This window comes from Leptodactylus fuscus, chromosome 3 (assembly GCF_031893055.1).
Source record: "Leptodactylus fuscus isolate aLepFus1 chromosome 3, aLepFus1.hap2, whole genome shotgun sequence".
Lineage (NCBI taxonomy): Eukaryota > Metazoa > Chordata > Amphibia > Anura > Leptodactylidae > Leptodactylus > Leptodactylus fuscus.
In genome coordinates this window covers 76,982,305-77,010,289 of record NC_134267.1, presented here as the reverse complement: position 1 = coordinate 77,010,289, position 27,985 = coordinate 76,982,305, and the positions used below count along the sequence as shown (strand labels likewise).

Genomic DNA, 27,985 nt, shown 5'->3' with positions numbered 1-27,985 from the left:
CCCAGGAGTCAGTACAACACCGGTGCGGTAAACCTTCAGCCCCCTCCTAGTGTATCCCCTCCCTGGGACTGCGCACGGTCAGTAACTCCAGTGCTGCCTCCACGGATGTGGTAGGCGGGTGGGGAGAGGACGGGCTTGTTGTGAGAAGTGAATTTACGGGTGGCGGTAAAGCGGGAAGTCTCAGTTACCGGTGAGTTGCCGTTGTGTGTATGTGTCACAGATTCTGCTCCGTCACCGCTGCCGCCTCGTCCCCTATGGGCGCCGTACAGCGGAACTTCCCCGCTCGCCCATGTTATTGTTTCATCCGGTGTGATTATTACGTGTGCAGTTACCGTGTCATGTGGGTGCGGGCAGGATGGGAGGCCTTGGACTGTTCACCGGTCTCATAAACTTTGTCCTATTGCTTGTAGCCATCTGTAGACCCGCACTGTGTGCAAGTGCTGCCAGTGAGGGGCATATACAAGTTATAAGACTATGCCATCACCAGCCTACCCATCTGATCGGGCAACACCCATCACTTTGCCATGATTGTGCCTTAGAGGTTTTAACCTCTTCCTGCTGCAGGCATTTTTTTCTCCAAACCCCAAACTTTATTTTTCTGTTCAGAGCTTTATTTTTGAGGGACAAACTGTACTCTGTAATGGTGTCATTTATTATACCCTATAATGTGCTGGGAAGCTCGGAAAATGCCATAAGAACTGCATGATTCCCACAATGTAAAAAAATACAGGGGTGGTAGGAGGGTTTCTATTAACTTTATCGGGGGTCTACAGCTAAGAGTAGTGCCCATGATCAGAGTGTATGTTACAGTGGGGACCTGGTGGCTATAGCGGTCACTAGGCTGCAGAGCGCCATCTCTAAAGACGCGGCGTCTGCCATAATAATACTGCAGTTGATATTATTATTATTATTATTATTGTTTATTTATATAGCACCATTTATTCCATGTGAAGTTAAAAGAATGTAAATGGTCACCGACTTTACAGACAACTGAGGCTTCGTATACAGCTTCAAGACAGTAAGGGTGTACTGATGCCTCGTTCTGTTCCCATATATTCCATAAACCGTTCCATATATATATATAAAAATTAAGCACTGGAACACACTTAGGACTGGACGATCAGTTTTGTGTGTGAAGGTTTAGGCTGAGGACCCACGTTGCTGAAACGCAGCCTTTTTTTGTTGTTTGCAGATTTTGCTGTGTATTTTTGAGCCAAAGCCATGAATTACTAAATTAAAGAATTACTAAAGGAATGGGAAATATATTGGAAGTACTTATACTTCTCCCTTCTGCTCAATCCACTCCTAGTTTTGCCTGAAAAACCTGCAGCAAAATCTGCAACAAAAAACAGTAGCGTTTCTGCAACGTGAGGCCTAAGGCCCGATTGACATCTGAGTTCCGGCCATTCTGTTCGCCTATCCGCATTCCTCAAGCGGACTTCCCGAACGCAGGTGTGAATAAGGCCTTAAGGTCTCATTTCACAGTGCATGTGATTTTTCCCTTCTTTCATTATTTATTTTTAATACGGTAAATATTGCTAATTTCTGCCTATAAAACCTTTCTGTAGTTCACTCCCTCTTAGGGTTAGTTCACACACAAAACCGCATGTGCATATTCCGTTGCGGCAGCCACGACGGGCAGCCAGTGCAGCACACGGCATCCCGTCGCAGCTTTCTGCTCCTGATTAGGCCCAAATGAATGGGCCTAGTCTGGAGGGTGCTACCGCGAGGCGGACGCTGCGGCTGGATCAGCTGTGGAATCCGCCTGAACAAATGGCAGCTCGCTTCCTTTTTCCGCTAGCGATCTCCATAGACCACCAATGGGGCGGATTATGACATGGATTCCACACCATAATCCGCCCGTTCTGTGCCCGTGTGAACTAGCCCTTACTAATGAAGGGCTGTTTTTAGAAACGAACAAACTTGAGGCAGAAGACAGGAAGTGGAGGGGCAGATCTCTTCATAGCCTCTGCATGTTTACACAGCCCTGTACTCTCTACCTTTACGCTGTTCAGAGAGGATTTTGCAGCTTCTCACAGTGACCGTAAGGAATCTGTCTACTTCTGCATAGCTCCCAACCGTCCCGAATTCCCCGGGACATTTCCGATTTTAAACTCCTGTCGCGTGCGGCTTACCGCATGTCCCGCTCTGCCCCTGAAGTGTTTTGCTTAACAAACTTTTCCCTGATCACCATCTGCTCTTATAACAGATAAAAGGTTGTACCTGGGATAAGAGTGGGTGCTGATCAGGGGAAAGTTTGACTCCTGTACTCAGAAGGACCTGTGTGACGTCAGACGGTCACGTGACTTGGTAGGCATGTCTTTGTATCCTGTGCAGTCAAGATATGGAGAAGTGTGTAGTCTAAGGTACTGAGAGGGGAGTATGTGAGATGCATGGTGGACTGTGTGTATGTGGGCTTCAGGGTGGACTGTGTGTGAGGGGAGAGATGTGAGATGCAGAGTGGACTGTGTATGGGGGAGAGATGTGAGGTAGATGGGTGTACCGTGGGGGGATGAAATGTGGGGGGAGAGATATGAGGTGCATTGTGTACTGTGTGTAGGGAGATGTGGGGTGCATGGGTGTACTGTGTGGGGGGAGAGATGTAGGGTGCACGGGTGTACTGTGTGGGGGGAGAGATGTAGGGTGCACGGGTGTACTGTGGGGTGCTATGTTAACTGTGTGTAGGGGAGAGATGTGGGATGCAGGGTGAACTGTGTGAGGGGGAGATGTGGGGTCCAGGGTGTACTCTGGGGGAGAGATGTGGGTTGCAGAGTGTACTGTGTGGGAGGGGAAGATGTGGGGTTCAGGGTGGACTGTGTGTGGGGGGAAAGAGATGTGGGGTGCAAGGTTGACTGTGTGTAGGGGGAGAGATGTGGGATGCATGGTGTGTACTGTGGGGGAGAGATATGGGGTGCAGTGTGTACTGTGTGGGGGGAGATGTGGGGTGTACTGTGTGGGGGAGAGATGTAGGATGCAGGGTGGACTGTGTGAGGAGAAGGTGTGGGGTTACAGGGTGTACTGGGTTACAGGGTGTACTGGGTTACAGGGTGTACTGTGTTACAGGGTGTACTGTGGAGGAATGTGGGGTGCAAGGTTGACTGGGTGGGGGGAGAGTTGTGGGGTGCATGGGTGTACTGTGGGAAGAGGTGTGGGGTGCATGGGTGTACTGTGGGGTGCATAGGTGTACTTTGGGGGGAGAGATGTGGGGTGCAGTGTGTACTGTGTTGGGGGGAGATGTGGGGCGCAGGGTGTACCCACTGAGAAATGGGCGGAGTCAATTTAGAAGTGGGTGGACCTAAATTTGTCATGGCCGGACAACTTTTTGTCCCTCTTTCTGTCCTTTAAAAAATGGAAGGTATGCTTCTGGCTATTATTGCTCTTGGGATATTAGTCACAGATGGCAAGGAGCTTTCTGATTATGCTCAGATCACTCTTTCTCTGTCAGGAATCTTCCAACATGGGGTTTGGAGTACATTGTCCCTGGATCTCTTCTATTATATTTGCTTGGGCTTTTTTTTTTTTTTTTTCCTTTGTAAAGAAGCCAGTAGTCGTAATAAGGGATTGGGGGCAGGGAAGGCTGTTCTATATTGTATACTCAAGGAGAAAAACAAAATGTACTACAGGTATGATTTGGCTTTTAACCGCAGAAAAAGTGTTAAGACTCCACACATGAAGGCTCTTTCTTATGGGCGTTGTTTTTACGGAGTTCACTCTGCAGCCAAAATGACATGTCACCTGTATTCTATGTTTCAGTACAATTCCGGGGATCTAAAATTTATATGGTTTTATTTGCATTTTATCCCCTTAGCAAAAATCTAAAACTTTGCCAAAAATTTTTTCTTAGTCGCCAAATTCTGGCACCTGTAATCCAGCTTCACACGGGTATATTTCATTTTTTGTTTGTGTTGTGGCCCTATAAGAATTGCCCAGTTTTGCACTTGTGTATTTTGTATGTCGTCTGTGTGTGTGTGTCTCTGCCTGCGACTTCGACTGCGTGCTGTTGGTGTCGATGAGCCCCCTATATTCAGCAAATTGCTGCCATTGATGGTTTGCTTGCTGCGGTGTTTCGGCAGCTCTTAAGCTGTCCTGCTGCTGAATTTGTTCCTCACGCCATGCCTATGATTGTTCCGGCATCTCAGCAGCTTGCTGGTACGCTATATAATGAGCATGTTGTTGGTATTGATAATCCACCTGCTTCGGGTGTTTTGGCAGCTGTCAAGCTGGCCTGCTGCTAAACTCAATCATTGCGCTGTGCCCGTGAGTGATCTGGCATTTCAGCAGCTCGCTGGAACGCCATATAATGAACGTGTTGTTGGCATCGATGATCCATCTGCCCCGGCGTTCTGGCAGTTGTTAAGCTGGCCTGCCACTGCACTCATTCCTCACGCTGTGCCCGTGATTGTTCCGGCATCTCAGTAGCTCGCTGGGACACCATATAAGTGAATAAAAGCGTTTTTTTCTGGAAAACGGTGGCAAAAATCAGAAATAGCTAGAATAGCCTTTGTAAGGGAGCCTGCACACAGAGTTTACGCTCGCTCATTCTGAACGTAAAACTCGTTCAGAGTGAACGGCGTAACAAACAGATCCCATTAACTTGAATGGGTGTCGGCATACGCGCGCTCCCCATTTAAATCAATGGGAGGCTTTTTTACCTACTGCTTTCAATGTGATACACGCGTATCTTTAAATGGTGGGCTTAAAGGAGTTTCCAGTTTCTGCAAATAAATGTTATTGTCTGTATAATGAAAGGTATCCTACTTTCCAGAATACTTGTGTATTTATTCCTTTTGGTTTTCTAGATCTCTGCTTGCTGTTATCAGTCCACGTTTATGTGGTAGACCACACAGGTGCACAGCTGGTTATAGGATATTTCTGATTATATTAGGTTCACCATAGATGTGACTCCAATGACTGAGAGCCGGACCGCTGTTTCAGCAGCTACACAAGTACACTGGCAGTCCCCAATGACTAATGGGGTCCGTTAGGTGTCTGTTATTTCAAAACTGAACCAGCCGAGAGACTCTAGTGCGAATGTGAACTCAGCTTTACTGAGATGTGAATGTAACGAGCCAGACGTGTGTATCCATCACATGTCAATGAACTAATATTTAACCACTGGAAGTAAACAGTGAGTGATGGTTAGAAGATTTCTAGAAAACTGCGAGGGATTGATATAGAAAGTATATTGGAAACTTGTTTAGTTATACAATCAGTTTATTTGGTGAAACTGGGCAATCTTTTTAAGTGACAAGTAAAAGAAATTTTATTGTATTTTTAACTTTGGCCCTACTGTATTGAAATCGTAAAGATGACAAAGATGTACTAACTTTCCGGCAGGACCTAGATGGAACGAGAAAAATAAATGAAGGGTTTCCAAAACCATTCCTATAAAATGGGTGGGGGTCCAATACGTTTGACCACTCACTGTTTCAGACTACCTCTAGAGCTCAAAGCAAAAAGCTCCATACACTGTACAGCATCTGTGTGTATTACAGATTTTCACCCATGCAAATGAATAGGAATAGAGTTGCAGTTTTCATCCTCACACATGACTGAAGCCCTGCAAATAGGACTGGCCAAGCAGGACCGAAAGGATGGGCTGTCCTCTGGATGGGGTCTCCTAGTTTTTCACTTTTTTTTTTCCTGGGGCATTCCCATCACGCTTGTTCAGCAGCCTGCAGGCTGTGTGCTTTCTTCACTTCCTGGTTTTCTCAGCACATTGGTGGGCGGGGTTTCACTTGCTCTGCTATCTGCTATCTTTACAGTCAGTAATGAGAGATTGGTTGTAAATGATGTAGAGGCTGATGTAGTAGAGTTGGATTTCAGTCAGTTTGTAATACATACAGAGGTACCGGACTCCCTATCTCCGCCCTTATCAGCCAAATTCAATTAAACCGACTGATAAGTGGAAGAGCAGGAGATAAGAGCTCAGAAATCCAGGGGCTCTCACCTCCTCTATTTGAGGAGCTCTGTTGCTTGTCTGTGGCAGAGACATAAACAGCTCAGACCTGCTCCCAGCACTCAGCCCCTTCCTCCCCCCTGAGAGCAGGCAGCTTGTCGCGTGGGGACTGAGCAGATAAGTGGGGACTGAGCAGATAAGTCCGGAGCCCGTGGTCATAGAAACGCATGTAAACAATGAAGTGAATAAATTAAGATGGCGGCCAAACAAAGCAGTTTTGATAAATGTATTTAGAAAAAGTCTTATATCCATGGAAACTAGCAGTATAGATAAGGGGTTGTCCCATCACAAGCATCCTGTCTTTAGCTCTCCGGTGGGAGGGAGGCTGTCCCCTCTTCCAGCAGATTGGTGCTAGAAAGGATAACAATGGACTCAAGTTATTTTCTTCTAAGGAATAGATTTTTTTCCCACCTGTTGTCCAAAAGAAACCCTTTGCAGAAAGATGTCATTTCCCTGATTCAAAGGAAGGTTGTCATTCTGGTCTCAAAGGGAAAGTTAGAGCCTATACTGTATACATAACTGAGTACATCGACCACTGACTCCTGAAATACGTGAAAAAATAAAGCATTCTATCTTTTTCAAAACTAAAACTCAATCCATTTCAAGACTGTCATCTATCCAGTAGCATCTTTGTGGCGCCAGTTTTGTGTTTTTTTTTTTTTGTCTTTTTTTGCAAAATCTTCACACAGAGTTTTTTGGTCAGGATTTTGACGTGGATTCCACCTCAAAATCCACCTCACAATACAGTCCTATGTGATTCGCTAATTTTTTTCCGCTAACAGAAAAAAGAAGCAACATGACTTTTCATCAGGTGGATTCCGCCTGAAAAAAACAACGGGAGGCGGAAAATCTGTGTCACGGTGTTTGAACGTCGATTTTGACGCAAAATTGGCAATCCGCCTAAAGGAAAGGTCTTGTCACTTCTTTTTTTTCTGCTAGTGGCAAAAAAAAAAAAAAAAAAAAAAAAACACTTCAAAAAACGCCTCATGATTTTACCTGAGCAGATTTTTCCTGACCAAAATACTCGCCCTAAAACTGTGTGAACATTGCCTTACTGAGTATCTCGGAAATGTGGGTACTCCAAATATATATCTGTTTGAAACTGAGGCCAACAGGCAGGTGAACAGACGTTACGGTCTAAACCCTATAGACCTTCCTCTGGGCATGAATGCCTTCTGCTAGCCATGGGATCAGAAACAGATCTTTTTATTTCATCCCATTTGCCTAATTCCCAGAGACCGACCTGAAGAAGGTGAGGGAGGACAAAGCTGTAAAAGGGTTTAATTTTCCTTGCTCCTCTCCTCCCGTTAGCCCCCTCCCCCTTGGCCACTTCTCTGAAGGAATGATCTCCTTATTCAGGGTCTGTTGCTGCATCCCAGAATCAACAATTTTCAGTTAGTGGCTTGGTTACAGAAGGAACTGCCTGAAGTAGTAGCACTCACAACGTTTAGGTTGCCTCACTGAGTGCAGACTTTGATGTAATAGTTTGCAGGACACGCCTGGAGTTTTTTGCTGGAGGCTAGGTGCCTTAATATTACTGCTAAGCAGCTTGTTTGTTTATGGAACCTCAATATAGTCCATATTTTCTCTCAACACTCTTTTGAAACCGTTGAGGAGACCTTGGTCATACTTCTGACATTCAAGTTAATTGCTCAAAGGAAGGTTACTTTTTTTCAGAAGTTCAGAGATTCAGGCCTCTTCCTCTCAGTTCTTCCATAAGGGCTCGTTCACACAGGAGGCGGCTTTTGGCACTGAGAGTGACGCAGGGAGCCGTGTCACTCTCTGGTCAAAACCTGCCTGCCACAACGGTCGCGGCTTCCCCCTCCGGAGTCGACTCAAATGAATGGGCCGACCCTGGAGGTTGCTGCCGCCAGGCAGAAGCCGCGGCTCAGCGAGCTACGGAATCCGCCTGAAGAAAAAGCAGCTCGCTTCTTTTTTCCGCTATCTGCAACATGCCGCTAGTGGTCTCCATAGACCACAATTGCCCCCCTGTGAACTAGCCGTAATGTATTTTCTGTAAGGCTATATAATTCCAGCCCAACGTGGTTTCTGACTTTCTACAGGAATTGCAAGTTTTTTCTTTCCACTTTCTTCAAGATGTTTAGAATTGGGACAAAAAGTGTTAACTTTTTAGCCATCAGAATGGGAGGTCCTACTAGGGGGTGTTTTTAAGGTCCCCACTCAGGACTGCCACTCAGTCAGAGACGTCCTTCTTCACAGCACAGCCAATCGCGCTGTGCTGTGAGAGCCGGGAGGAACGCCCCCTCCCTCTGCTCGCAGTACTCGTCCATAGACGAGCATTATCAGGGAGGGAGGGGGGAGTTCCTCCCGGCTCCACAGTACAGCGTGATTGGCTGTGCTGTGAAGAAGGACGTCTCTGACTGAGTGGCAGAAACTCCCTTCTGACCATAGAAGAGCTACAGTACCGGGACCGTAAGCTCTTCACACTGGGCCCAGATCGGGAAAGCCGACAGTGCGCTGAACTCAGCGCACTGTCAGCTTTCCGGCAGTATATAGAACTGCCTGTGGGCAAAATGGTGAGAGCTCCTCTTTAAAGTCGCCTTCATAACGTAGGCCCATTTTTCAAATCTGACTCATCACTTTCTGTGGTAATAACTTTAGAACACTTCCTTGCCCAATTGATTTTGTGATTTTCTTTTATGACATACTGTACGTCATGTTGGAGATAAATTTTGGTCAATGTGTTTTGCATTTACTTAAAAAAGTAGGAAATTGTGTGAATGTTCAAAAATTTGCAAATTTCAAAATTTTAAATTCTGCTTTTCAGACAAGCATATCGACCAAATTAGTCCATAAATATTTACCATATCTCTGCATTATGTTGCCAAATTCTAAAAATCCTTTAAATTTATTTAAAATGTTAAAAATGCTTACAAATCAAACAGCAGTTTTCCAAATTTATTTAAATGGAGCAGTTTTGAAGTGGCTTTCAATTACCTCTATTAGAAACCCTACACAAATTAGTGTATTTTCAAAATTGTCCCTTTGAAGTAATTCAAAATAGAATTTAGTAAGGGTCTAGTTGGTTAGTGGTGTTAAGTTACCCTCAAGGCATTTATCTATGGATATTGTGTGTTGTTTTTTTTTCTTTGTTTGTTTTTCAAATCCATCCTTAAGAAAAGGAAGGAAATACATTTCTGAAAAAAATTAGATAACTAGACAAATTGGTTAATAAAAATTGTTAAAAACTGATGATGTAGTTATTTGATTATTTTGTAAAATATGATGCAAAGCAATTTAATAATTGGTATAACTAAATGTGCACCTATTTGTACTAAGACTTTCGACAGCAATTAAAACTCATTCTTAAATCTACCTTGATCACATCTGTGCTCAATGTTTTGGAGTTTCTTTGTTTTGTTTTTATCCTCTAATAGTAGCTTGAATTTTTCGTAACTTGCTACTTATATAATATATACATTATTTAATTTTATTTTTTTTCTTCAATTTTAGCTAGAATCCGTAGTAGACATTTTTTTTTTTCTTATCGAATAGTGAGAAATCAATTGAGGTTTTTTTTTTTTTTTCATCTTGACATATATACACGTTAAATCACAACATACACTCCACACTTTCATGCTCCATGTGCAGCCTAACAGGGTACTAGAGCTTCCTTTCAATTGTACAGTTATCCTCAATAAACGATGAATCAACACATTCACGCAAATTTTCAATCTATTCAAACAGTTCATCAGTACTCCTACTTGTTGGTGGTGTGGTGTGGTTTGTGCGTGTGTGTGGTGTTTTGTTGTGGTTTTGTTTTTGTTTTTTTAAGTACACTACTGTTCAAAAGTTTGGGGTCACCCAGACAATTTTGTGTTTTTCATGAAAACTCACACTTTAATTTATCAAATGAGTTGCAAATGAATAGAAAATATATTCAAGACATTGACAAGGTTATAAATAATGATTTTTATTTGAAATAATAATTTTCTCCTTCAAACTTTGCTTTCGTCAAAGAATGCTCCATTTACAGCAATTCCGGCCTTGCAGATCTTTGGCATTCTAGCTGTTAATTTGCTGAGGTAATCTGGAGAAATTTCACCCCATGCTTCCAGAAGCCCCTCCCACAAGTTGGATTGGCTTGATGGACACTTTTTGCGTACCATATGGTCAAGCTGCTCCCACAACTGCTCAATGGGGTTGAAATCTGGTGACTGCGCTGGCTACTCAATTACAGATAGAATACCGGCTGTCTGCTTCTTCACTAAATAGTTCTTACATAATTTGGAGGTTTGCTTAGGGTCATTGTCCTGTTGTAGGATGAAATTGGCTCCAATCAAGCGCTGTCCACAAAGTATGGCATGGCATTACAAAATGGAGTGATAGCCTTCCTTATTCAAAATCCCTTTTACCTTGTACAAATCTCCCACTTTACCAGCACCAAAGCAACCCCAGACCATCACATTACCTCCACCATGCTTGACAGATGGCGTCAGGCTCTTCCAGCATCTTTTCAGTTCTGAGTCTCACAAATGTTCTTCTGTGTGATCCAAACACCTCAAACTTAGATTCATCTGTCCATAACACTTTTTTCCAATCTTCCTCTGTCCAAGGTCTGTGTTCTTTTGCCAGACAAACAAATGTAATGTAACAAACGAACCAACAAATGTAATGTTCAAAATTCTCAAAAGAAGGCCAGTTTTATAGCTTCTCTAACCAGCAAAACAGTTTTTATACAAAAAAGTATTCGGCTCGCCAAACTTTTTGTTCTCCTGACTTCCCCTGGGACACCAGAAAAACGGAATGGACTTCCGACACCAAGGTAGCAATAAATATGAATAAAATTTGGCTCCAACCAGAGTGAAGAAAATTTCAAAGATCCAAGGTTGTAAAAATTAAAACTTTCCACTTTATTGAATATCCATTAAAATAGTGAAGATAGGTCACGACCTATCTTCACTATTTTAATGGATATTCCATAAAGTGGAAAGTTTTAATTTTTACAACCTTGGATCTTTGAAAATTTTCTTCACTCTGGTTGGAGCCGAATTTTATTCATATTTAAAACTGTTTTTAGCTGTGCTAACATACTTGTTCAAGGGTTTTCTAAACGTCCATTAGCCGCCTTACACAGTTAGCAAACACAATGTACCATTAGAACACGGGAGTGATGGTTGCTGGAAGTGGGCCTCTATATACCTATGAAGATATTGCATTAAATAACAGATGTTTGCAGCTAGAATAGTCATTTACCACATTAATAATGTATAGAGTGTATTTCTGATTCATTTAATGTTATCTTCATTGAAAAAAACCTGTGCTTTTCTTTCGAAAATAGGGAAATTTCTAAGTGACCCTAAACTTTTGAACGGTAGTGTATATTATTCAGGTAATCGCTGCATCTAACCACTCTTGTAGAGCATGTGAATGCAGTATTTAGCCCGGACGTTCCGTTCCACAGGCAAGGCATTGTTTACCAAGATGCACTGATGACGCAGGTGAAAAAAAAAACTTAACTGCCGGTGGCAGTCAGGAGCTGTCTGAGTTTGTGTGCATAAACAGCTTGCCTAGTGGAACAGGAGCAACGCAACTGATGCCATCGGGTAATACTACATTTAATTAGTAATAATTAATTTAATATTTACTTGAAGAATAGTAATTTAATAATACTTTAAAACACACTGGTTGCTTTAAAAAAAAAACAACCCTGTATTGGACATTAATGCGGAAGTGGTGGAGCATGTCACCGTTCAGTAATGGTAATTTCATTTTACAGTATTGTCTGAACATAGCCTTTGAAAATCTTTAACAGCCCTTTTACTTTACTTATTGGCTATACAATTAACACCAGGCATAGTACCAATATGAATGGCAACCACATAAAGCTAGCCTTTGTGTTCATAAGAACATTGCATTCAACTGTCCTATGATGGTGCCCTCTTCCACTGACTGCCACAGGGTTGTGTGTAAGCTTCCAATCAGACCTGCAGATATGTGATTTCTTTCTTTTGCCACATATTGCACGTAGATTATTCACTGGACTGGGCACCCCCATTTAAAACCTATTTTCTCTCATTATATTGTCAATATTTGGAGAGATAACCGTTAGCTATGAGGCAATCCTGATGCATCAGCATTGTCACATACAAAAGATCTGCTGCTAAATCAATGTGGCAGTCACTAGCCATAAAATACTAGGACGCTACGTTTTGTTTGTTTTTCTTAAATGGAAAGAGTTTAACAACTTTTCTCTTATATATACTGTTATTTTTCAGTTTGCTTCACACACCTCAGGGTTAAAACGAAAAACGATGGCTAGCTCCTCAGAAAGAATTTTACTAGAGCCTTACAAGTACTTGCTTCAGCTGCCAGGTATTTACTGTTTGCTATTTAATTGTTGCTTGCATATTCAGATAATTGGGTGCCGAGTGCAGCTTGGCCACTGCACAGTGTACTGAGCCTGGCTCAGTACACTGTCCTGGGAACAGCTGATTGTTGCAGGGGGCTGGTTGTCTGATCTCTCCTAGGCCTAAATTAAGAAGGAAATGACTGCGTAGCTAGTCATGGGCTGCAGCAATGACTCTCCTCAGTCAGTTTTAGGCAGAATAGTGTTTTCATTATCTCAAAAGGAACCAGAAAATAGAGAGCAGCAGGAGACCCGGAAAGTTTTGGATTGCCAGCAGAAATGCATTTCCATTCCATTCTGCTCTTTTTCAAAAGGACAAAACCCTTAACTATGCTGTTATAGAACTGCTAGATCAGGGGTGGGCAATTAATTTTCTCATGGCGCCGCATAAGAAATTGAAACTATTCTAGAGGGCAATGTGTGCCACGGCAAATTTAGCTCCACCCTTTTTTATGTTGACTCCGCCTGTTCTCAATCATCTTTTCATGTGCCCCCACAAAGAATAATCCTCCTACAGTCACCCATACATTATATGCCCCCACATTATAATGTTCCCCTTCCAACTGCCCCACTGTATTAAGTCCCTCTCCTGTTGCTCCAGTTTAAACTGGTGGAAACTAGAGGGGGACATTAAACTCGGGCAGCTGGAAGCAACAATTAAACCGTAGGGGTAGTTGGAGGGTGACACTAAACTGGGGGCAATTAGAAGCAGACAGGTCCCCCTCCAGCTACCTGCACGGTTTTATGCCCCCTCCAGTTGTCCCCAGTTTAATGTCCCCCCAGTTTAAGTGCCCCCTTCATCTGCCCCATTTCATGTCCCCCCCATCTCTGCCCCAGTATAACATTCCCCCTCCATCTCTGCCCCCAGTATAACATTCCCCCTCCATCTCTGCCCCCAGTATAACATTCCCCCTCCATCTCTGCCCCCAGTATAACATTCCCCCTCCATCTCTGCCCCCAGTATAACATTCCCCCTCCATCTCTGCCCCCAGTATAACATTCCCCCTCCATCTCTGCCCCCAGTATAACATTCCCCCTCCATCTCTGCCCCCAGTATAACATTCCCCCTCCATCTCTGCCCCCAGTATAACATTCCCCCTCCATCTCTGCCCCCAGTATAACATTCCCCTTCCATCTCTGCCTCTAGGTTACTGAGACACGACACACACACACACACTCTCTCCACCCTGAATCTCACATCCCCCCTCCCTCCCCTCTCAGTACCTTAGGACACACACCACACATCTCCATCTTCTTGCACTATCCTTCCGGCACTAAGACACTCCTCCCTAGTCAAGCTATGTGGGCCGGACTGAATCATTCAGGGGGGCGAATATGGTCCGCGGGCCGTACATTGCCCAGGTCTGTGCTAGAGGGTAGTAGTTTTACATGGCACCAGGATTTGTCACTTTTTACATTTGAATCCCTCAAGAGAACATGGCATTATTTAGAAGTTTTTCCTTTGATGACAAGATTGTTTTATGTTTAAAGAGGACCTTTCACCGATTTGGGCACAGGCAGTTCTATATACTGCTGGAAAGCCGACAGTGCGCTGAATTCAGCGCACTGTCGGGTTTCCCGATCTGTGCCCCGGGTAAAGAGCTATCGGTCCCGGTACCGTAGCTCTTTACAGTCAGAAGGGCGTTCCTGACAGTCAGTCAGGGATGCCCTTCTCCACAGCAGCACCTATCACGCTGTGCAGTGTGAGTGGGGAGGAACGCCCCCTCCCCTCCTGATAATACTCGTCTATGGACGAGCACTGTGAGCAGAGGGAGGAGGCGTTCTTCCCCGCTCACCCTGCACAGGCGCTGCTGTGGAGAAGGGCGTCCCTGACTGACTGTCAGAAACGCCCTTCTGACTGTAAAGAGCTACGGTACCAGAACCGATAGCTCTTTACCCGGGGCACAGATCGGGAAAGCAGACAGTGCGCTGAATTCAGAGCACTGTCGGCTTTCCAACAGTATATAGAACTGCCTGTGCCCAAATCGGTGAAAGGTCTTCTTTAATCCAATTTTTTTTTAAGTTTTCAAATAAACAGAAAAGACAAAAACAAAACTAAGGCATAGTGGCTGCCAGGCCTCGCCTATGAACAAGAGGACGGGGTGAGACCCCAGACGGCATTATAAAACATGCTAAGATAATAAAGGGATGGAAGGACCAAGAGTACAGGGCCATGAAAACAACATTGATACAGATATAGGGCGGAAACAAGGGAAACACACATGAGGAACTGCATTTGGGAGAATACATACAGAAAAAGTAAAAGGGGAGGGTTTACAATATAGGGAGTGAAGGATAACCAGCACCCACCTGCAGGGAGGAAGAGAACACATTGTTTTAAGTAAAAAATGTCATAAGAAGCCAAAACATCACTATATTTTTTTTTTTAGCCTTTTTTCTAGTTTTGAAAAATTTCAAACGATTTTTCACTATGTTCTCTCAAGTCATTTATTAATTTCTTTAGATTTTAGAGCATGTTGAGTTTATTTAGCTCTATTATTATTTTGGATGTACTTTTCAATATTTGCGTTCACAGTATTTTTGACATGCGAAACCAAGTATTTTGGTCAACTTTGCAAAACAAAAGTTTAAGTTAATGTATTTCTCCAAGAGAGATTAGCAAAAATGAAGAAAACATGTAATCTATTTTCCCAGGTAAGCAGATCAGAACTAAGTTGTCTCAGGCTTTCAACCACTGGCTAAATGTCCCAGAAGATAAAACACAGGTATGGAATATTATTTTGTGATATCTATTTTCACTTTGAGTACTTATTTTTCCATTTTCAGAACTGTTTAAGAGCTTAAGTTTTGTGTGACAAGTTATGTTTTGTAATGGTATCATTTAATTTTTGTAATGGTGCCACTTTCTTATGGGTTTTATTTTTAAAGTGTTCACTGTGTGGCCAAAATGATAGGTTACATATGTATCATGGGCTATTACAATTATGACGATACCAATTTTATATAGTTTTCCTTGTTTTAACACTGTAAAAAAAAATTCCAAAGATTTGGTGGAGGGAGGGGCACTCGCCATATTTTAGCATCCTTAACTTTTTATATTTCTTTATATGGAGCTGCATAAGGCACGTTTTTGCAGAGCCAGATGTACTTTTATTTATACCATTTTGGGGACTATCTGATTCTACAGCATTCACCACATGGGAAAAATATTTTTATACGTTTAGGAATCTCTCTGAATAAAAATGCCCAATTTGGTTTTGTTTATATTTATCTGAGGTCTAGAGAAAAAGGTGGTGATTTAAAAAAAAAAAAAAAATATATATATATATATATATATATATATATATATATATAATTTTTTATTTTATTTTTTTTTTAAATTTTTTTGAGCAGGGTCTGGAACCTGAGATCATTAGATCATCAATCATTAGATTACTAGTCTCTGTCAACTGTATTGCAATTTATTCTTTTCTATTCACAAAATAAATATTGAGGCCGGTAGTTCCTATGACAGGCCTTTATGCACAGAGAATGAAGCAGAAAGCAGGCAGCTTTGTTGACTTTTGAGAGGCTGAACAGAATCACTGGATCTAAACTCCCATTTAAGTGAATGGATGCTTATCTGCCATTACCTTGTCTGGCTTCTAAACACAGAAGAAGGCTATCTGCTTCGTATTCCACTTTCTGTGTATCAGCCACTGAGAACAGCTGGCAAATAAAGATGTTTGCTGAAGGTCCAATACCCATCTGTTATTGATGACCTGTTATTAAGATATTATTAATATTTGTAGCATAGAAAACATCTTTAACCCCATTCCGACACCAATTGTATTAGTAATAGACAGATGTTGGACTTTAAGTATGGCAACCGCTCTGGAGCTTAGTCTTTGCCATTGCTACCAGGTATCCACAGAATTATACAGGAGAGACACACTAATCGTGCCTTGATCAAGATGACTGAGGCATCACTTTCCCAGTGGTGTATGGGTGCTGCCATTTTGGGATGGAATGCTTGGCGTGAGAACAAAAACTGGTGGTGGCAATTCATTGCTGTGACTATAACTAATCAGTCTGTAATAGAACTATTATGGATTGCGATGATCGTTATCATCAATTATTAATAACAATAAATTAATGTGATCAAACTGGGGCTTAAAAAAAAAATTAAATTACAAAAAAATGCTAAAATAAAAAAAATGAAATGACCCCTTTCCCTTAAACACATATAAAAATAAAGTAAAACATAAACTCTTTAGACATCTATGTGTATGAAAATGCCCGAACCACGAAATTATCAAAACTTTTTTTCAGTGAACATCAGTGGGGGAGGAGAGAAATCATGATCCGAACCATCGCTTTCTTTTTCACCACTTTGCTTACTTTTTAAAAATTTAAACAAACTATCAAAACATCAGATATTTTCCAAAATAAATAAAAAGTAAATCAGGCTCCAAAGAAGGCGCCTTATATAAAAAAAACAAAAAGTTATGGGTGTCAGAATATGGTAACTCAAAGAATAAATATATACCGTATTTTTCGGACTATAAGACGCACTGGACTATAAGACCTAGGTTTTAGAGGAGGAAAATAGGGAAAAAAAAATTTGAAGCAAAAACTGGTAAAATATTTAATATATGGGAGTTGTAGTTTTGCAACAGCTGCAAGGCCACATTGACAGGTGACCCTGCAGCTGTACAGGGATGCATAGAGCGTTTTTTTTTGCGGGGCCAGCTGTACTTTTTAGTTATACCATTTTGGGGGATATCTATTGCTTAGATCACCTTGTATTGAAAAAAAAAACAGGAGGTGATTTAGAACTTTTATTTATTTCATATTTTTAAAGCTTTTTTTTTTTTTTTTTTTTTTTTTTTTTTTACTATTTTATTCCCCCCCGGGGGCTTGAACCTGCGGTCACTTGATCGCAAGTCCCATAGACGGCAATACAACTGTATTGCTGTCTATGGGACATTCTGTATATTAGTATTACGGCGGCTGGTCATAGAGACCAGCCGCAATACTAATACAGCAGTGACAGGCCGGGGAGCCTCATTAGGCTCCCGGCTGTCACCCGGACAGGTCGGCTCCTGCGGTATCACCGCGCAGGACCCGGCCTGCAACTTTACAGGTACGGGGCCGGTGGGGACCGGCCCCGGGGGAGAAGGGGCCACGGATACTGACCCGGCATCCGCTGTACTAGAGAGGCGGATGCCGGGGAGGGATAGACGCCGGGGCCTGAGACATCGCTATGATCCTCTGCCCTTCATGAAGCCAGCGGCGGGGGGACGGAGGAGCCCCTGCCGCTGCTGGCTTCATACAGGGCAGAGGAGCGCAGCGATGTCTCAGGCCCCGGCACCTGTAATGGCGTCTATCACTTTCCGGCTTCCGCCTCTCTATTACAGCGGATACCAGGCGCCACCTTCAGACTATAAGACGCACCCTTCTTTTCCCCAAAAATTTTGGGGAAAAAAAGTGCGTCTTATAGTCCGAAAAATACAGTAATTTTTTTTCCCCAGAAGGATTCTGATAGTTTTTTTTTAACCCTTTAAAGGGATCCTATCATTCAGAAGGTATTTTTCTCCCTAGCACGTCGGAATAGCCTTAAGAAAGGCTATTCGTCTCCTACCTTTAGATGTCTTCTACGCGCCGCCGTTCCGTAGAAATACTGGTTTTTGCCGGTATGCAAATGAGTTCTCTCACAGCACTGGGGACGGGCCCCAGTGCTCAAACAGCATTAGGGACGTCGCCAATGCTGCCAGAGAACTCTCCAGCGACAACAATCTTGCTCCAGGTGCCTGCGATTGCCGGTAAAATGGCACCTCAGTTAAAGCTGGCAGACACCATTATTGTGTTGGAGTACTGGTGAAGGGTTGGAGTGCTGAGGAAGGGGGGTTGCTGGGGGAGGGGGGCTTCTGGATGTCTGGCCCTTCCTTGGGCCTGAGGACTGGTTTTTTCCACCCACTTGCAATTCTTGCACTTGGGGGTTAATAGGAGCACTACAGACTGTAATGTTCCAATTAACCCCCAAGTGAAAGAATTACAAGGTGGGTGGGACAAAAAACAGTCCTGAAGCCCAAGGAAGGGCCAGACAGACATCAAAAAGCCCCCCTCCCCAAGCTCTCCAATCCCCCCATCATCATAAATCTAGTATTTATCCCCTATCTGTAGGATAGGGGTTAAATACTTGAAAAATCACAATTTCTTCTGCAGAAGCTTACCTGCTTCTGCTCTTCAGCCTGCGCAGCGGTCTTGTGAGACCGCGTAGGACGCAGGCACACGTTGGGTGCGGGCCTGATTACGTGGCCACGTCACCCGGTGTGTGGGGAAGAGGGGGTGGAGTCCAGCAGGGCCGCCCCAATCCACCGCTCACTTTCCTTGTACATCTGCGGCCCGCACAAAAGTTTAGAGACAAAGTTTGAGACTTTTGTGCGGGCCGCATGTTTGACATGCCTGATTCAACATATCCTGTTCAATGTACTGGGAAACTGGAAAAATAAATTCAGAATGAGGTGAATTTGGAAGAAATGCATTTTTGCCAGTTTTTTTTATGGCTGTCATTGTTTTATATATATTCAAATATATACAGTTATATAGTATATTATATAGTATATATATATATATAACTGTTAAATATCTTGTATTTGCCGGTGAGACTTGTGTCCACTGTTAAATATCCGTACCTGGCCTTGAAATTGTGGGATAGACTTATGTCACGTGTTGTAGGCCTTATCCACGATAGGAGGAAGTCAGCTTGTTATAAATCAGTGTAGAGGTTTATTAATATCTTGAAGGAAAACACAGGAACAGGGAAAATGTCCAAATAACACAAATATCAGTCAATTGTCAATAGCTTACATCTTCAGAGAAGTTAAATCATCTGGATATCTTGTAGTTACAGCTTGGTTCATGCTTGTCATCTGGTTGGTGGACTTGGGCTGGTTACGACGTCCATGGATGTCCATCTGCCTGGACCACCCACCCTGGTGTTCCCAAAGACAGACCTCCTGGTCTTTCCCTGGTCTTCCCAAAGACAGACCATGGATGACGACCCCGACGTGTGTGTCTGTCACTCATTTATGTTCATGAGAGTGGGTGTTACCTTCCATGTTACAGCTATGTAAGGAGATTTCTAAAATGGTCTACTCTAACTGCACCCATGTCCCCAGAATATAAGACTATGATGTCAGTAGAGTGTTAACCCCATGTCTGCTAGAGAATATTGTAAATATATAATATTTAACAATAACTTTACACTTTTTTCCTATGTCACTTTTACATTCCTACCCCCTAAGAAATTAGAATTGTAGGGGATCTTTTCTCTCATACAACACACTGCAAATTATCTATTTAGCTTGCTTATATAGCACCATCATATTCTGCAGCACTTGAGACATCAATCATTGTCCCATATAAGGCTCACAATCTATATTCCCAATCAGTATGTCTTTGGAGTGTGGGAGGCGTCTGGAGGAAACTCCCGCAAACACAGAGAGCGCGTACAAACTCTTTGCAATACTATTGTATTGCAGCGTATAGTAAAATCCATTGGGGGGTGGGGGGAATGCAGTGGGAAGGTGTGACATTGCTGACAGGGTGATCAGATGATAAGAAGCGTCCACCTTCACAGACACAGTTAAAGTTCACTGTAACACTGTAATTACAACTTTGTGTGTGAAGCAGGACTCAGAAACGGCAGTTTTACATCTGTCAGCAGTTTCACAGTGAGTGTGCTTGACTTGGTACAAATATCTTCCCCCGTTACTATGTGCGTTCTTGATATCGTTATGTTTCTCTACTTTCATGGGACCCCTGCTGCCAGGCCATGTGTGACCTGAACAGGTGGGTGCAGTGTTCCTCTCATCTGGATATTTGGCACACTGTTTACCAATGCTAGTACAATACAGGGACACGTGTTACATTCTCTACGCCTTGGCTGGCACTCTCCCAGACCATGAGTGGTCTGAGTCACAGAGGCTGTGCCAGGATGGATTTAAAGAGGACCTATTAAGTCTTTGGACATATCTGTTTTCAGAAATCCTTGTATTTCTCTTAAAATACAGTGGCTTGCAAAAGTATCCATACCCCATGAACTTTTTCACATTTTGTCATCTAAGGCTGGTCTTACACGACAGTAATGTAAGTCTGCAATTGAAGGTTTTCAATTGCAGACCATTTGCGGACACATTATACTCAATGCGGCCTCTTACACCACCGGATATTTTATCCGTGGTGTGGCCGGGCCACAACCGTGGTCCACAAATTATAGAGCATGTCTGTATTGCCTGTGAATTGCGGCACTGCACGGTCTCGCCCATAGAACTCTATGGGCGAGTGCAGCAGGACACGGACATCTGCAGAGTGTATGTTGCTGATCAGCAACATGCGGACCGTGGAATCATTACAGTCGTGTAAGACCAGACTTACAACCACAGACTTAAATGTATTTTGAGATTTGAAGTGATAGAACACAAAGTAGCAGTGGGGCCACACGGTGGCTCAGTGGTTAGCACTGCAGCGCTGGAGTCCTTGGTTCGAATCCTGCCAAGGGCAAAAAACCATCTGCAAGGAGTTTGTATGTTCTCCCCGTGTTTGCGTGGATTTCCATCCCATACTCCAAAGACATACTGATAGGGAAAAATGTACATTGTGAGCCCTACGTGGGCTCACAATCTACATTTAAAAAAAAAAAAAAAAAAACACAAAGTAGCAGATAAATTGAAAATGGGAAAAAATGATACATGGTTTTCAAAATTAAAATAAAAATTTGAAAGTGTGACATATTAAAAGTATTCAGCCCTCTGTACTGTGATACCCCTAAATAAATGTTAATACGCACAATTTCCTTCAGAAGTCACTTAATTAGTTGAGTCCAGTTGTGTGTAATTTAGCTTCAGTATTAATACACCGGTTCTGTGAAGGCCTCAGTGGTTTGTTAGCCCCCTTAGAGACACAACCCAAAAGTGCGTTAAGGACCAGGCCTCTTTTTTCAAAATTGACATGTGTCACTTTAAATGGCAATAACATTGAGAAGCTTTAACTTACACAAGTGATTTTGGGTTTGTTTTCTCGTAACGCATTGTACTTCATGTTAGTGGTAAACATTAATCAATATTTTTGTATTTACTTATATAAAAAAAAAAATAGGAAATTTGATGGAAAAAATTGCAATTTTGAAAATGTGAAATTCTCTGCTTTTCAGGCAGATAGTCATACCATCCAAATACATGAATAAATATTATCTCCCATATCTCTGCTTTATATTGGCATCATCTTTTGATTGTCTTTTAATTTATTTTGGACATTACAAGGCTTACAAGAGTAACAGCGATTTTTCCAGACTTGCAAGAAAATTCCCCAAACTAATTTTTTTAGAGACGACTTCAGTTCTGAAAGGAATTAAAAAATTAAATAGAAACCCCCATAAATCACCCCATTTTCAAAACTGCACCCTTCAAATCATTCATTGTTATGCAATTTCTCCCGTGCACAGAAATCCCCCACATGTGCGTGTAAACTGATTGTTGGGTAGACGGCAGCGCATGGAAGGGTAGGAGCGACACTGAGCTTTTGAACAGCAGATTTTGCTGGAATAATTTTCAGGCACCATGTCTCATTTGCAGAGCTCTTAGAGTACCAAAACAATGGAAACCCCCCAAAAGTGACCCCATTTTAGAAACTACACCCCTCAAAGTATTCATCAAGGGGTATAGTGTGCATTTTGACCCTACGGCTGTTTCACAGATTTTACTAACATTGGAATGTGTAAATGAAAAATGACTAAAATGTCACTTTATCCCCAAAGTTTTCATTTTCACAAGGGGTTAAAGGAGAAAAAGCCCCCCCACAGTTTGTTAAACAATTTCTCCTGAACATGGCAATACCCCATATGTGGTCATAATCTGCTGTATGGGAACATGGCGGGGCTTGGAATGGGCAGAGCGCTATTTGGCTTTTGAAGGGCAGATTTTGCTGGAATATTTTTCAGGCGCGATGTCGCATTTGCAGAGCCCCTAGCGTACCAATACAGAGGAAACCCTCTAAAAGTGACCCCATTTTGGAAACTACACCCCTCATACAATTTATCTAGGGGTATAGTGAGCATTTAGACCTCGCAGCTGTTTCACAAATTTCATTAACATTGGGACGTAAAAATGAAAAATTACTTTTTTCCAATAAATCGTCCATTTAGCGCCATATTTAAAATTTTTGCAAGTAGTTAAAGAATTAAAAGTCCCCCACAGTTTGTTACACAATTTCTCCTGAACACAGCAATACCCCATATGTGGTCATAATATGCTGTATGGGTACATGGTGGGGCTACTAATTCTGCGGAACAAAAACACATTTAGGGACATAAATCAATGTTTTTTGCATCGCCATCTTCTGACAGGCGTAACATTTTTATCTTTCGGTTGACAGTGTTGGTTGGGGGCTTTTTTTTTGCGGGACAACTTATGATTTTTATTGGTACTGTTGTGGGAAACATATGACTTTTTGATCACTTTTTATAGCATATTTTGTAAGCTGAGATGTCAAAAAATCATTACTTCGGGTTTTTTCCGTTTTTTTTTTTTTTTTCTGATGTTCACCATGCACATTAAATATTGTTTTCCGTTTTATTGTACAGATTTTTATGGACACGATGATACAAAATATGCAATTTTTTTTAGGTTTTGTATAATTCATTTTCTATAGGAAGAAGGGATTTTGGGGGGCTTTATAGCTTTATTAATTGTTTTAAAACACCTTTTTTTTTTCCACTTTTTTTTTTTTTTTTAACTTTTTCATGTGTCCCTATGGGACACTTGGATCAGTGATGAGTTCATCACTAATCCTGTATTATGCAATGTGAAACACAGCATGCACGTGTCTCACAGAACATAACAGGAAGTGAGCTGTGCACAAGGGGACACAGCAAACATGTGGAAGAAAGGTGTTCTTGTTGGATGAGACCAAAGCTGAACTTTCTGTCCTAACTGCAAAGTAGTATGTGTGGTGGGAAAGTAACACTGCTCATTTTCATTCCACTTCGCAATTATCTGCTGCTTTATGTTGGTCTATCACTTTAAAATCTCAATAAAATACATTTAAGTTTGTATTTGTAAGGTGACAAAATGTGAGGTCGAGGGTTATGAATATTTTTGTTCAAGTCTGTGTACCATTTTTCTGTTCCTGCCCCAAACTTAAGAAGATTGACAACTTGATGTCTCTAGTTGGGGTCCTATCCTCACACATTCTGACACGGTCATTGCCACTGTGTCAGAATTTGGAGACATGTGACCAGTCAGCTGTCAATTAATTCATCAATGTTTAGGAGTAACTGAGAAATGGCACAGTGCAGAGTTCTAAGGAAAGATGTGCCAGAATTGTTAGCTAATGGGGATACTAGCATTAACAGAAGGAACTGTCAGGAATGGTGACAGATCCTCTCTAATGGCTGACCTTGTACAACACTCTTCCCTCCTTTTTCTTTTCAAGACTAGCTAATGTTCTAATATGTAAACCCATGCCTACCAATATAAAAGATAAAATTAAGTGGGAAAACGCAGACAATTCTTGATACAAAATTTATATCCCTGTCATGAGTACATCATATTACTCTTGTCTTGCCTAATTTAATACACATAGGTAGCCACAAAATATTTTAAACCTCTGAGGGAGACAAAGGGGAGAACCTGAAAGAACACTTTATGGTTTCCCTGTAGAAGATACATTTTCAGGCCATTCTATCAATCCGTGAAAGCCAATGCCTCTTAGCAAGTTTTGCTTGTACTAGGGTGTATCCTTATAATTCCAGCAATTAAAGGGGTTGTCCAGGATAAATTTAAAATTAAACTGTAAACTATTCCCCCTTCCCTGACCTGACTTCATTTAAAAAAAAAAACTAATTATATTTACCGCCCCAGTCACATTCTCTGATGATCCAGTGACGTTCCATTTCCGCATTTTCGGAAATGAAGTATCACCAATACTTCCCAAAACACCCCACGTTCCCATCATACTTGCCTGTCCTCTGGCATGAAGCCTCACTTTCTCTGCTTCTGCCAGCGCCTGCACACTGGTGGTGGTGGTGATTGTACAACTGCTTGCATATGAAGCAGTCCACAGAAGAAGATTCTGTCGAGATGGAGGAAACCAACCTCCAGGAAACAGAAGACAGGTAAGTATGATTTCGATGGGGGGTTGGGGGACAATTCGGGCTGAATTGGATAGGGATAGTAGTCTGCTGGCTAGCTAGGGAAACAGGGAGGGGTTTGTGAGGGAAATCATGGGAGTTGTAGGCTAAGGGAGCGTTCACACTACCGTCGGTGTCCGACATGTAGTGTCCGCTCCTAGTGTCCGCTCAAAATCTGTCGCGGACACTAGATGTGTCCGTGACACTTGTCATTCACTTGAATGGGCATCGGGTGCGTTCTTTTGCACTCCGTGCCTGTCACTTCTGCATGCAGGGTTCCTCTGTCCGCTTGAGAAGTCGGACATCTTCTCTTGCGGACAGAGAAGGACGGGCACGGAGTGCAAAAGAACGCACCCGATGCCCATTCAAATTAATGACAGGTGTCACGGACACAGCTAGTGTTCGCTCCTAGTGTCCGTGACAGATTTTGAGCGGACACTACATGTCGGACACCGACGGTAGTGTGAACGCCCCCTAAGACAGCAGGAAGCTACCCATGTAAACAAATGCAGAGGATGCCGGGAGCTCCCGGAGAAAGCCAGAAATAACTCACACTGCTAAAGGTATTTTGGTGCAATTTATTAACCCATTAATAGCATTAAAATACTTTTTTTTTTAGGCTAAGGCCCAGGTTACGGAAACACAACTTTTTTTTTTTTTTTTTTTTTTTTTGCAGATTTTGTTTTGTTTCGTATTTTTGAGCCAAAGCCAAGAATGACTACAAAATGAATGGGAAATATATAAGAAGCTCTTATACTACTACCTTTTGTTCAATCCACTCCTGACTTTGGCTCAAAAGACTGCAACAAAATCTGCACAAAAAAAAGCGGTGTTTCTGCAACATCGGGCTTCAGCCTTAAAAAGTTTTTTTGCCTGGAAAACCCTTTTAACCCCTTAACGCTAAATCACGTACCTGTACGTCAGGGAATGTGGTTAGTTCCCGCATTCCCACGTACCTGTACGTGATAGAGATCGCACGGGTTCAGAAGCAGAGCCCGTGCGATCTCCACGGGAGGCCGGCTGTATCTGACAGCCAGGCTTCCCCTGTAGCAGCAGGGACGGTGATTGCACCGACCCCCCTGTTTAACCCTTAAGGTGCCATGATCCATAGTGATCATGGCACCCTAGGGGTTTGGCCGGGCTATAAATCATGCTATCGGCAGCATCAGGAGTCTGTGTGAGCTGTAATTTACAGCTACACACTGCTCCTTAATCCCTCCCCCCATCGGAGCTCGCTCCGATGGGGGGAGGGTTAACCCCTTGGATGCCAGGACGAGTGGAAGCTAGTCTATGCACCTGCATAGCTAGCTTCCTCTATAGACTGCAATACACGTGTATTGCAAGTCTATAGTTAGTATAGAACCAGTGATCCTCTCTGATCACTGGTTCTAGTGTGCTTACAGCACAAATGTAAAAAAGTTTTTTTAAAAAAAAATAATAAAGTATGTAAAACAAACAAACAAAACAAACATAGTTACATTTCTTGTAAATCTGGAAAATCACTGTTACACTTGTAAGCCTTGTAACGTTCAAAATAAATTAAAATACAATCAAAACATGATGCCGATATAAAGCAGAGATATGGGAGATAATATTTATTAATGTATTTGGGTGGTATGACTATCTGCCTGAAAAGCAGAGAATTTCACATTTTGAAAATTGCAATTTTTTCCAAATTTCCATCAAATTTCCTATTTTTTTAATAAGTAAATACAAAAATATTGATTAGTGTTTACCACTAACATGAAGTATAATGTGTTACGAGAAAACATTCTCAAAATCACTTGTGTAAGTTAAAGCGTTTCAAAGTTATTGCCATTTAAAGTGACACATGTCAATTTTGAAAAAACAGGCCTGGTCCTTAACATACTTTTGGGCTGTGTCCTTAAGGGGTTAAATATGTAATATAATGTGATAGATTTTATTAGTTTACAGCTTTACCTATGGATTGTCTACCAGATTTTAATCTTATTACTTTTACCTATCATACTCCGGTCCGTAGACCTGCGCAAGTGAAAATGGCTTTTCTTATGTTGTGTAATTATTTTTCTCTACTTGGACATCTACATTTACAATCAGTATATATGAAATTTGTATTTGACATTTTTTATTTTCAATGCCAGGTTATAATTGAAGTTACAGAGATGCTGCACAATGCCAGTCTCCTTATTGATGACATTGAAGACAATTCCAAGCTTCGCAGAGGTTTTCCTGTTGCTCATAGCATCTATGGCGTTCCATCTGTTATTAACTCTGCAAATTATGTTTACTTTCTGGGTTTGGAAAAAGTTTTAACTCTTAATCACCCTCAAGCAGTCCATGTTTTTACCCAGCAATTACTTGAACTTCATCGTGGCCAAGGCTTAGACATTCACTGGAGAGATACTTATACGTGTCCCACAGAAGCAGAATATAAAGCTATGGTGCTGCAGAAAACAGGGGGTCTTTTTGGATTAGCTATTGGCTTAATGCAGTTGTTTTCTTCATATGACAAGGATTTAAAACCATTATTAAATACTCTTGGGCTTTTCTTTCAAATCAGAGATGATTATGCAAATTTGCACTCCAAAGAGTATAGCGAAAATAAAAGTTTTTGTGAAGATCTGACAGAAGGCAAGTTTTCATTTCCTACAATACATGCCATTTGGTCAAGGCCTGAAAGCACTCAAGTTCAAAATATATTGCGACAAAGGACAGAAAATGTAGACATCAAGAAATACTGTGTTCACTATCTTGAGAAAGTGGGCTCTTTTGAATATACAAGGCAAACCTTAAGAGAATTAGAAAATGAAGCCTATGGACACATCAGATCTCTAGGAGGAAACCCAGAGTTAGTTTCAATAATAGAGCAACTTAGCAGTATGTACAAAAATGCATCGTAGTTGCATCATATTGATCATGATAATAAAAACATCTCTTAATCCATATGTTTGCATTTTGTCTGTATTTTAAAATGACAAAGCAAGTAACTGCTTCTAGAATGTGGACAGCGTTAACTTACCTGGTTTTCTTCAACTTTATTTTTTATTTTTTTTAAATGACCACACAAAAGTGTATCAAAATGACCTTCAAGAGTTATGGTTAATATTTGTATGGTAAATGTGAAGTAATGCTGGTCTAGATAAATGGATGGTCTCTTGGATTGGTTTGCTTGGGGATGTCCTCTAATCTAGAACTGTGAAAACAATAAATATTTTAAACTTGTACAGCTATGCTTTTAACGTTTATTTTTTTTTTCTATTCTAATGTGTCTTATGCAACAATTCATTAACTAAGAAACTAGATCCAGGCTTAATGGGGTAGATTTATTAAAATGGTCTAAAAGCAAAGCTTTTAGTTGGCCATAGCAGCCAATCACAGTGCAGCATTCATTTTGTATTCTGCTCTTAAAAATGAATGCTGCATTTGATTGGTTGCTATGGGCATTTTAGATAGTTTAATATGTGTAGTCCAGTAGGTTTCCATTTCTGCTTTAGCCCATTTGATATTATTGTTTCTCTTACTTATAAAGCACCATCAGGGT

At 41.8% G+C, this 27,985-nt stretch overlaps 1 protein-coding gene across 1 annotated transcript; it reads left to right on the top strand.

The window, feature by feature from the left end:
* The first annotated feature begins 70 nt into the window (after positions 1-70).
* On the top strand, positions 71-27,670 carry GGPS1 (geranylgeranyl diphosphate synthase 1). The gene is made up of 4 exons (XM_075267803.1): positions 71-190; positions 12,199-12,295; positions 14,985-15,055; positions 26,586-27,670. The coding sequence occupies exons 2-4, from the start codon at positions 12,235-12,237 to the stop codon at positions 27,342-27,344; spliced, it is 891 nt and encodes a 296-aa protein (XP_075123904.1). The 5' UTR covers positions 71-190; positions 12,199-12,234; the 3' UTR covers positions 27,345-27,670.
* The last annotated feature ends 315 nt before the right edge of the window (positions 27,671-27,985 follow it).